Source organism: Perognathus longimembris, chromosome 2 (assembly GCF_023159225.1).
Source record: "Perognathus longimembris pacificus isolate PPM17 chromosome 2, ASM2315922v1, whole genome shotgun sequence".
Taxonomy (NCBI): domain Eukaryota; kingdom Metazoa; phylum Chordata; class Mammalia; order Rodentia; family Heteromyidae; genus Perognathus; species Perognathus longimembris.
The window spans coordinates 91781712-91793102 of record NC_063162.1 but is presented as its reverse complement, the minus strand read 5'-3'; the positions used below and the strand labels follow the sequence as shown (position 1 = coordinate 91793102).

General features: G+C 38.9%; 1 protein-coding gene across 1 annotated transcript; it reads right to left on the bottom strand.

Moving 5' to 3' along the window:
- Window positions 1-640: 640 nt before the first annotated feature.
- Ferd3l (Fer3 like bHLH transcription factor) lies at window positions 641-1180 on the bottom strand. The gene has a single exon (XM_048337827.1). It carries the CDS (start codon window positions 1178-1180, stop codon window positions 641-643), a length of 540 nt encoding a protein of 179 aa, XP_048193784.1.
- Window positions 1181-11391: the final 10211 nt, after the last annotated feature.

Genomic DNA, 11391 nt, shown 5'->3' with positions numbered 1-11391 from the left:
GAGAAGGTGAGAAACTGTGAGGAGAGGGAGAGGGAAGGAGAGGGAAGAGATCCACTTTTTTCTGAAGTCCTTTGTTTCTTTTTCTGTATTTTCCCATTCTCAGTGGCTCTGACCCGGAGACCGACCCTCAATACGCGATCATACCCTTGTCTCAGCACCTCTGCACCCCTCTCAGGTCCACCTGCGGCTGATCAGTGAAGCTCCTACTGCAGATCCCCTAGCTGAGTCTCTAGAGACTTTTTTAAAAAGCACGAATCTGTATTTTATTACCATCTCTATGCTTTAAAGGTAAGGAAGGGGAGATTGGACTGTACAGGAAGCTCCAAGAGCTTCAATTTGAGGACAGCCCACCGGCTTGGCTCACAGAAGCGTCCTGGTGAGAGAGGAGACACCCGGGGTGTGTTGATTTGCCGGGCGGACGCTAAGCCTGACTCCACTGGAAAGGATCACTCACCTTTGAACACAACACTTGCCGTTTGTCTCAAGATCTGTGGGGCTTTACAATCCCCAATCCAAGCTTTCCAAAACCTCACATGTTCTGTCTTGGGACTTCGGATGGGAAACACCTTAACCCTCCCCCTCCGCCCTTCCCCCAGTGAGCCCTCGGCCAGGGCAAGCATCGCCCTTCAGCACTCGGGACTCAGCCGGTTTCCTTCTTCTCGCAGCTGTCCAAGAGCTCGGTCATGAAGGAGATGTAGACGATAGCCAGGCGAAGGGTCTCGATCCGCGACAGTCTCTTTTCGTAAGCAAAAGTGGGCACCTTCCTCCGCAGCTGGTCGAAGGCCTCGTTGAGGTTGAACATCCGCTTCCTCTCGCGGATATTGGCAGCCTGGCGCTGGGCATACGTGATAACTCTTTTCCTTTTGGGGCGGCCCAGTAGAGAGGTGACTCTCCCACATCCTCCTCCTCCTCCTCCTCCTCCTTCTTCTTCTTCCTCCTCCTCCTCCTCCTCCTCTTGTTCGTCCCCTTCGTCTACATCTCCCTCATCATCTTCTGGCACCCCCTCCTCTAATGGCACCAGCCTCCTGGGCCTTCCATCTCCCAGCACAACTCTTTCATCCCCAAAGGGAACTCCGCGTGGGAAGTCACAGAGAAAAGAGTGTCTCGGGGAGGCCAGAGACAGGTCTGCCACGAAGTCCAGCACGGTGGCATCCACGCAGCTCTCGGGATACAGCGCCATGGGTCCCCCTTGCTTGGCCTGTGAATCACATCGATTGCTCGTAGGGGCTGGTGGAGTTTCTTCCCAGTTTTGAATTCGATGGTGCGCACTCACCCACAAGCGGAGACTGTACTACTTATAACCAAGCGGATAACAAGATTAGTTGCACTCATTGGGAAGGCTGTGACAACGCCAGTCTTCTGGAAGTTGATGGGAGAGGGTGAACGTAAGCAGGCACGAAAGGGAGGCTCAGAAGGACAGCCTGAAATCCCGGAGACCTTTTATGCAGCCATGGGGACAGTTCCTCCTTGCCTTTAACCCCCAGGGCTTACCTGCTGTGTCTTTTGTGTCAGAGTTCACCCCTGCAGCCAGCTAAGGTTCCCCCTGGCTCCTTATCGCGTGTAGTTCTTTCATTTCTCTTTGGATTTTTCAAGCGAGGATGTTTTCCACCACGATGGCTTCTCCTTGGCTTCAGAGTGGGAGTCCTGAGTCTGGCCACCGCCTGCCAATGAATGTAAAGCAAGTGCATGTGCTTTTAATGATGTTCTGAAGAGGGGCCCTTCTGGCCCGGGTCGAGGAGCACTGTTTGTCCCGTATCCTGGCACAGCCACGGCTGAAAGGCAAGACCTTGCATTAGCTTAAGTAAGCATGGTCCCAGGGGGCCCTGAGCACATTCCCCAGAGTCGCTGTTGAGACAGGCTTTCTTTGTCCTTTTAGGGCACGGCAAACAAATCTCCTGCCTTGTTATAAACCCTGACTTCTAAAGTCCGCTTGGACGAAAAGCAGCCTAATACTTGAGATGCTTGACTTCCCGTTCCTTACCATTTGGGAGGATTTTATTTGGAGGAAAAAGATTAAGATGACAATAAAATAGACAGGGGTGGGGAGAGGGAAAGGATTTTATATGAAACAAACAGATTACGATGACAATGAAATTAAACAATAAAAAAGTGTTGGCTCAGAACATTTTCTCCATTCGGGATTTTACTGTGTCATTTTCTGCGTTGGAGATAAAACAAACTTTTCTCTCTCCAAACAAAAGTGCTTCAGCCACTATTCAAAGATGTAATCTAAGTAATCTAAGTATTGCTGGTGCATTGGTTCAAAAACAGCAGTACTTACAAGAAAATAAGTTGTAAACCAACTGTACAACTCGAGGGGAGGGGATTGGAGAGGAGAGAATGGGAAGAAAAATGATAGAGGAGGTAATAAGTTTAATACATATGAACCTGCAACCCCTCTGTACATCACTTTGACAATAAATAAATTAAAAAAACAAAAAACAAAGATGTGATTTATTCTTCATTAGCCGAAAGAGATATCCACTCACCTTCCCCTGAGGAGAGAACAACTACTTGCGACAAAGAAAAATCTTGAGGCTTTAATTTGGTTTATTTTCTTTATGGAGTCTAGTATGACTTAAAAGTAATAAACATCCCACACTGAATTCTGTTTAAGGGGGATTTGGAGCTTGCCCCTGGATTTTTTCCCCCATACCTAAATCTGATATAATGTAAATGAAAATGTTACCAATTTCACATCCTCACTAATTTTAACAACAACAAAAATAGTCTTTCCTCCTTGCTTGCTTACTGACAAGATACAGGTCATCTACAAAGTGTATAGATCCAACAAAGAAAGGACTCTGGGTAGAGCAATGGGCTAGAAAATAACTTAAAGGCTGGTTAGAAAAAATATGAGCAGGAAGGTTACCTGGTGACAGGGGGAGCCAGCAGACCTCAGGCCCTCTGTAGGGGATTAATTCACTCAGCACATTGGACAGCTCCCAGAAACCACGTATTTCTAACAAGCAAAATCCCACTTCCTTTTTAGCTGTCCAGTGCATAATCAGAGTAAGAAATTCGGCTTTATTTCACAGTAGGTGATTTTTAAGTATCTATAATGTGCTGTTCATTTTACAAAGCTAGAAGAAAGGATGATGAATGTTTTTACCTTAAGGAAATAAATGTTTGTGGAAATAATGTTTAACCTGATTTAAACTTTACACAACGTATACATGTATGAAAACATGACATGCTACCTTATTAATTTATTCAATTTAAAAAAATCTTGGTATCAATTAAAATTTGTTTAATCTAAATTACAACAGGAAATTAAATTCTGCTGTTTTTAATTGTTGGTCTGGGCTCTTTCTTGGCTTGTAGACCTTTTCCTTTTCTCTGGATATATTTGCTCTTCATTCCCTAATTTCTATTGTGATAAATTACACAGGAAAGAGTTACTTTCTTTACTATTGTCCCAGAAATATTTTAAAGGGAAATAAGATTTTTGTGTTGATTTTATTGCAAAAAGGAAAACTGAAAACTAGACATGAATAGAATTGTCAACAGTAGCAAAAGAAACAGAGAATTGATTTTTGTTTTTACCAACAGTAACATGATTTCTAATCCTGGTGCAATTTAATGTGCCATTTAATATTTGGGCAAATTTTGTAGTTGATCTTTTATTATGTTAAGTGTTTTCCATGATTTATTTTGTTTTAAGTATATATGGTTTTCAAATATCTCAGTCAAGTGAGAATCTAGTCTGTGTGTGTGTGTGTGTGTGTGTGTGTGTGTGTGTGTGTATGAGAACTGAGCTTTGAACTCAGAACTGAGGGCCTTTATCAGTTGAGCCATGTCTCTAGCTTTTTTTTTTTTTTTGCTTTACTTTAGTTTTCAGATATGCTCTCACACATTTATTTTCACAACTGGATCTTAGAATGCAATCTTACTACTTATGCACACTCTGCTGCTGGGACTATATGTGTAAAACACTGTGCCAAGAGATCACTCATCTTTGCTAAGATGTAGTGTCACTAACGTTTTTGCTTAGGCTAGCTTTGATCATCCTTATGATCTCTGCTTCTTGAGAAGCTGGAACTATAGGCATGGACTGCTATGTCTGCCTTTACATTATGTTACTTAATGAAGGGAAACATGACAGATACTTAAATGAAAATTGCAATTAATTCAGGATTGGAAGCTGTGAAGAAGCTCTAAGGGGAATTTTCTTTTCACTAAATCTTTATGATTCTAGATACTGGAATGAGTACTTGCACAAACTTACTACTTACTACTTACTACTTACTACTTACTACTTACTACAAAACTTAATGAAACCACCATCCAGAATTACATTGAAATTCTAGCATTAAGATACTACAAAAATGTACGAATAGTTACCTTTTAGCACTAGTTAAATATCTTCATTTTTGTCATATATTCTCAAGATAAACTCTTCTGTCCATACTAAAGTAGTTCACTTGGATCAGGAGGTTCTAATCATGCTGGCAGAGCTAAAGCTAAAGTATTAAAAATATTATGGCAATGACAGACTCTCTCATTTCTAATAAATTGTAGGAATGAAATTAATGAAATCTTTTTTTGCTTATTTTGAAAATACACTTTATTTTTTAAAGGGCTTTTTGTGAGTATTTGTTTCCAGAAAAAATATGCGCCATAAGCACAGGAAATCTATAAAGTGTTAAGTGATTTCAAACAGTTCACCCCATTGGAATAAACCATTGCTTTCTTTTCTAAATTTGGCAGTTAAGAGAGAAAGCTGTTCTAAAAAATCAAAGTCATTGGAGGATCAAAAGATGCCAAATTCAACCTTGGTTCCCCTGGATCTAGGCTTGTGGTTTATCATTTTGTCAGTGAGCTATATAGATGTTTTCATCAAGAGTTTTATAAATCTTCCACAAACTTTGTTCTGTATATTTCAGGAACTCATCAGGGTGAGACAATCAGTTGTGCTTATGTAATTTCCTGCTTTATTTCTGTTGGCAACCCTCTTCAATGTTTTGTGTGCACTGTAATTCTCAAAAGGGCTGGATGGGGCTTTAAGAATCATTAGCAAAGAAGGCATAGGTTTTAAAAAGTCATCAGGTAGTAAATGACTTAATTCTTCTAAATTTGCATTTTTCCCTTTTCAAACTCCTTCCATTATTCTCAAGTTATATACTTTTAGCACAAGTAATTAAAAATATATCACGGATAAATGTTTGGTATACTTGGAGGGAAAGTGTTCTTCCAGCTGATATGGAAAAAGGCTTTGCGTTTTCTTTCGGTCCAACTTCAAATTACATACAGTTCTTGATACGGATTATTTTTGAGACAAAAGACTGTATATCCCTGTTCTTGTCTCCATTTTATATTTTAAGTAAGCTTGTTTCAAAGACAGTGTACTCAGGTCCTGGTGGTTCATACCCATAATACTAGCTACTCAAGAAGCTGAGATCTGAGGATCACAGTTTGAAGCCAGCCTAGGATGGAAAGACTTGTCTCCAATTAACAACCAAAAAGCCTGAAGTGGAGATGTGGCTCAAATGGTAGTGTGCCAACTTTGATTAAAAAAAAACCTAAGGGGGCTGGGGATATGGCCTAGTGGCAAGAGTGCCTGCCTCATATACATGAGGCCCTGGGTTCGATTCCCCAGCACCATATATACAGAAAATGGCCAGAAGTGGCGCTGTGGCTCAAGTGGCAGAGTGCTGGCCTTGAGCAAAAGGAAGCCAGGGACAGTGCTCAGGCCCTGAGTCCAAGGCCCAGGACTGGCCAAAACAAAACAAAACAAAGCAAAAAAAACTAAGGGACAGGCAATGAGCTCAACCTACAGTAGTGACATGTGCACATGTACTCACATGGCTAGTGTGTATATTAAAATTTTATATTGCCATGTGCATAGTAATAAATTTTGGCAAAGAGAAATCATGAAATCAATGTCCAGACTTCAATATAAAATGCTTCAGTGAAGTTCAAATAATGGAAACACAGATGCCTTAGGTGTATAGCAGGAGAGAAGTAACTTTTGTTGTAGCCTGCATTCAAATAAAGCCACAGAGTAATACAGTCATCCTAGAAGACTTCCCTAACTAGCTTGGGCCTGTATCCAGTTACTACCTATTGGTCAGATTACTTCCAAGATTGATTAAGATCATTATATATAAATAAGTCATATTCTGTATATTGTTTTGTGATCTTCGCTAGGCATTATATGAGCTTTATGCATGTCATTCTCAATGTTGAATTGTGTTTCATTGTATGGACATAACATTATTTGTTGGTGCCACTGTTGATAAAAAACTGAGTAGTTTCCAGTTTTTAGCTTTTGTTAATAACAGTACTATGGATATTGTTGTGTATTTTTTGATGAATATATTTAATTACTGAGCATGAGGGAGTCTGAATACTCTAATACCATCTTTCCAAGAAACTAACTTCTTATATTTATGTAGTATAAATTATCTTTTAAACTCCTTAACTCTCTTTATGTCATGTTTAAGAAATCCTAACATACTCTAATTTCATGAACTTATTTTTATGCTTTTTCTCTAAACCCATTTTCTTTCATATTTATAACTACAATGACCTAAAATGATTTTGCATGATGCAAGTAATAGAGTATTCAAGCTTTATTTGGTTTTCTACTAGAAATCCAAATGATACAATGGCATTTATCTAAAATATCACTAATTGCATATAAAATTACCCTTATTTATTTTGTCACATTTCTAATCTACTCAATTTTATGTCCTCTGGAACTCTGGAAAAACTTTAAGAACTATCAAGGGGCTGGGAATATGGCCTAGTGGCAAGAGTGCTTGCCTCCTACACATGAAGCTCTTGGTTCGTTTCCCCAGCACCACATATATGTAAAACGGCCAGAAGGGGCGCTGTGGCTCAGGTGGCAGAGTGCTAGCCTTGAGCTGGAAGAAGCCAGGGATGGTGCTCAGGCTCAGTCCAAGGCCCAGGACTGGCAAAAAAAAAAAAAAAAAAAAGAAATATCAAAGTAAATCAATTCTTGGATTTGTCTGTACAGTTAACCAATCTTTGCTTACCTTCAAGTAAAGAAGTACTTTGCTATTCTAGTTGTAAATACTAGTTTAAAAATTTAGGGACTTCTTTGAATACTGTAATTTGAGTATTGGCAAATGTCCCTTTCATCATGTGAAGTAGTAAATATTTTAGGCCTTGTAGGTCATGAAGTCCCTGTTTTAATTATTCAACTCTGCTTTTATAGCACGAGAGCAATTAGAGCCAAAATTCACATGAGTAATCAGGAAAGGTTCTCACTGGACATCAGTTTGCTGCTTCCTGTCCTATGTCGTAAGCCTATCTTCATATTCTTTGGTACACCTAATATGAAGAATTGCTAAAATAAGAAAAGCCAGAAATATTATTGAGTATGAAATTGTCAAGTGCCTCTCTTGTTTGCCTGTGCATGTCTGTATAGAGAAGGAGTTGGCGAGGCACTGCAAAAAAAATGTTCCAGGAAGCAGTTAACGTAGTAACTTCTGTCTTTGAAATTATTGGGATTGTTATTAGTGTAAGAAGAAAGCTTTTGCAGAAGTGATGCATACCAGTTCTTATTGCAGGCATGTCAAGCTTATTTACAGTTATTGACAAGTATCAGATCTAACAATCTGTTCTCTGAAATGGCATTAGAGATCTTTGGGTGGATTGCATATAAGTAGGGATAAGGGAAGAAGCAGAATTCTAAAGTAAGCTTCTACTTTGTTAATCCTCACTGCCAAACATCTCATTTTCTAATTTTTGCCTCATTCAATGAAGTCAGCTGGCAGCTGCTTCAAGAGGCTTATCCTTTCTGTTTATCCCATGTTCTTTTCGCTGTAGATAATCTTAAGCAGAGACTGCACATTTCTCAATGTCTACTTAAGTGTTGTGCATTTTTGTAAGAGAATCATCCACCTGCATTTAATGTGGTCACATTTCCACTTCACTTCTGTCATGTCAATAGATTACAAGTGGAAGTGAGGTGTGGAACTTTTTGTGGGCTTTCTACTGTGGTATTTTGCTCTCTTCCCACTACCTGGAAGTGAATGTCTTGGTGTTGAGGTAGAATTAGCCATCATAGACAAAAATATTATAGTAAACATATAGGCACTTATTCTGTAAAGGATGAGATAGTACAGCGTTTGGTTTTTGAAACCTGAATATAGTCTGTCGTAATCACGTAACTCTGCCATTGGAATGTGAGAAGGGCTCAACAATACAGAAAACAAACTATTTGCAAAAATGAGTGCTAAATACAACTTGGTTCTCCATCATAGTTTTCTGACAACTGCCTGAAGGTTTGAGATTATCAGCCGGAACCTGAGGTCACCTGACTCAAAGCTGTACCTGTCTAGTGAAAATTTATGGTTGAGAAAGCATCCATTGTTCACAGGTCCAGCAGTATCAAGTCTTTTCATTATCATGGTGTCTATTTTTCTGATACTTACAAAGGAGCTGAGACATTGATTTGAAAAATTAAATAGACAAATATGGTCCTTTACATCTTTAAAAATATTACCTGTAAAAATAGTTAAAAATAACTGGGCACTGGTGGCTAATGCTTGTAATCCTAGCTACTCAGGAGGCTGAGATTTGAGGATCATGGTTTAAAACCAGCCTTGGTAGGAAAGTCCACTAGACTCTTATTTCCAATTAAAGCCACTGATGCAAATGGAGCTCAAGTGGTAGAATGCTAATCTTGAGCAAAATGCTGAGGGACAGTGCCCAGGCTCTGAGTTCAAGCCCTAGGACAGGTATCAAAAAAAGGTTTAAAATAAGTTACTACTTTCTTTTTTTCGTCTTTTCATATGAAATAATTCTATTACTGTTAGCCTTTGGGATAAATCTACTTTCCAAATTTTCAACTATATTAGTTTTTACATTAGTTGTTGATTGAACCCTATCCAAATTCTTCACATTTTGAAAGTATGTGGAAAATTAGAGAGGTGTGAAGGAAAAAATATCCTCTGGGATGCAATAAACTACTAAGCTCAAATAATTTCCATTTTTCTCATTTCCTATATTTTTTACATATTATTTTAATAGTGATTTTCCTTTGTCATAAACTTTATAGGTCTTACATTCATTGTTAATGCCATAAATTCTTTGTGTATTTGTAGATTAAATACTATGTGTGTGATTTTACAATTTAATCATTTTCAAAAATAATTCTTTTACTATTATTCTACTTAGGATAAGCGGAATACAAGGATCAAATTAAAACACATGAAACTGCCCAGATCAAATGACTTTCAGTCTAAAAGGGGGTTACTTTCATTTGATTTCACCTAATATGCCAAGGCTGCTCCTATTTAACAAAAAGTAGACTTGTAAGCTGCTGAAATTAATTATATACCAACATATTACTGATATTAAAATTTAACACACTGAGATAACATGTTAACAATATGTTATATAAAACAACATATTATATATTTTTCAAAAGGTGTATATTGAATGCTTATGACAATACTGATTGCTACAGTGTTGATCTGACAGTTTTGTATAAGCCATTGAAGAAGATAGGAAAGATGATTTCGAGAGTTTTGTATTGCATTGAGCACAGTCAGAGCTACAGAAGAAATGGTGTGGGGTAAGGGGGACAGGGGGTGCTGGAAAGTTGGAGGCAGGTTGTTACACTCAGGAAATTTACAAGGACAAGAGAGGTATTTGAGTAAATATCTAAAGTACTTAAGTAGAGAGTCAAGTAAGTGCATATCAGATTAGAATGTCCTAGTCAGAGAGACATTCGAAGGAAGATAATGTGGAAACATGAGGAGGATTGGAAGGAAACCACAGAAGAAGGAAAGAAGAAGAAGCAATGGATGATGAGGTCCCTGTGTGATAGGTTTCATGTCAGGGGCTACCATTCATTTGATGCATTTAAAGACCCTAGTTACTACTTTGAGCAAGATGGAATCTACTGGTTTACTTGCATTAAAAGTCATCCCTGTGTGTAACATGAGGAAGACAAGGAGTCAGGGGTCAGTAGAGCTGTTTGAAGTTGCTAGAACAACCAGGTCAACAGTGGCTGCAGTAAATGTAAAATGATTGTGTTCCAGATATATAATGAAAAACAATTCAGCAAGATTTGTTGATGGGCTGTGTGTGGTGTGTGCAGGAAAGACAAGAATCAATGGTTATCTCAAGGTTTTGGCTTGAGCAACTAGGAGTTTGAATCAATTATTTTAAGAAAGATCCAGAACAGGAGATATGGTGGAAGGTAAAGAGAAAGGAGATCACATTTGAACATTTTAAGTTTAGTATGTTAATTAAACAGAGTGAGAGAGACATGGGGCAATTGTCTGTCTCAGTGCAGAAATTATTATTATGCCTTACAATGTGTTATATTTCTACCCTGAAACATAATAGAATTCCCTTTAGTGATTTCCTTCCCTTCATTGTGATTTACTTATTCTGGTCTCTTTGCTGCTCTTTAGTCTTGACTTGTCTCAGCACCTTTGCATCTCCTACTAGAGACATTACTTCTGATGGTCACATAGCTCAGTTTATCACTTCCTTTATGGCCCTTGACAATTCCAACTGATGAGCAAAGCATCATGTAATATGCAGGGTAGTCTCTTACCCTGCCCAAATTCAAGCAGTCTCCCTTCTCTGTCTTGTGTACCCTAACTCTCACCTTACTTTACTTTTCTCCAGCTGTCATAATATGGATTTACTTCATTATTTGTTTGCTTTCAATTCTGTTTATTTTTCTCCTTCAGCTTCAATGAATGCATTTCTCTATCTTATCTCCACTGCAGTGCATGAAGGAGCCAATGCAACATTCAAGCCCAGGACAGACGGAATATTATTGTTCTTTGTGCACAACTCCAGGACAGAAGGAATATTATTTGGGCCTGGCCCTTTCTATCCAATGTAGGACTTTCCAATAGCTATTTCCTGCCAAGAACTCTATGGTCATTGCTGAGATTTCTTTTTCAACTTTGCATTGTGGTCTAAGACTCAGTGTGTAGCCCCCACCCTCTTTCCTTTTGTGGATGACAATTTAGCGGTATGTCCTACAATTTCCCCAGAGCCCTTTTTTGGGCTTTCACAGGAATTGCAATCTCTTTCTCCTCCTCCTAAAGAACCCTCCAGAAATCTGGAGCATTCTATCTTAGGATCTGAGCTGAAATAATTGTGACAGTGTATTCTGGGTTACATCCAAATTGGGATTTGGGGAGTGGATTCCTCTTCACATGGCTGGCAATGAGGATTGTCCTGAGTCCTGTGTGGGACATAGCTATCCCTGTGAAGAAGTGGTGGTAAAGATAGGATAAATGTTTCGTCAGGGAGAATAGGAGGCAATGTTCCAGTGGAAGGGATTATTATGGACGTTTAAAAGATTAGCATTTTTGAAAAGTATGAGTGATACAAAGAATAATGGAATTGACTGGCTGTTCATGCTTCAATGACATGCTAGTAAAGAAC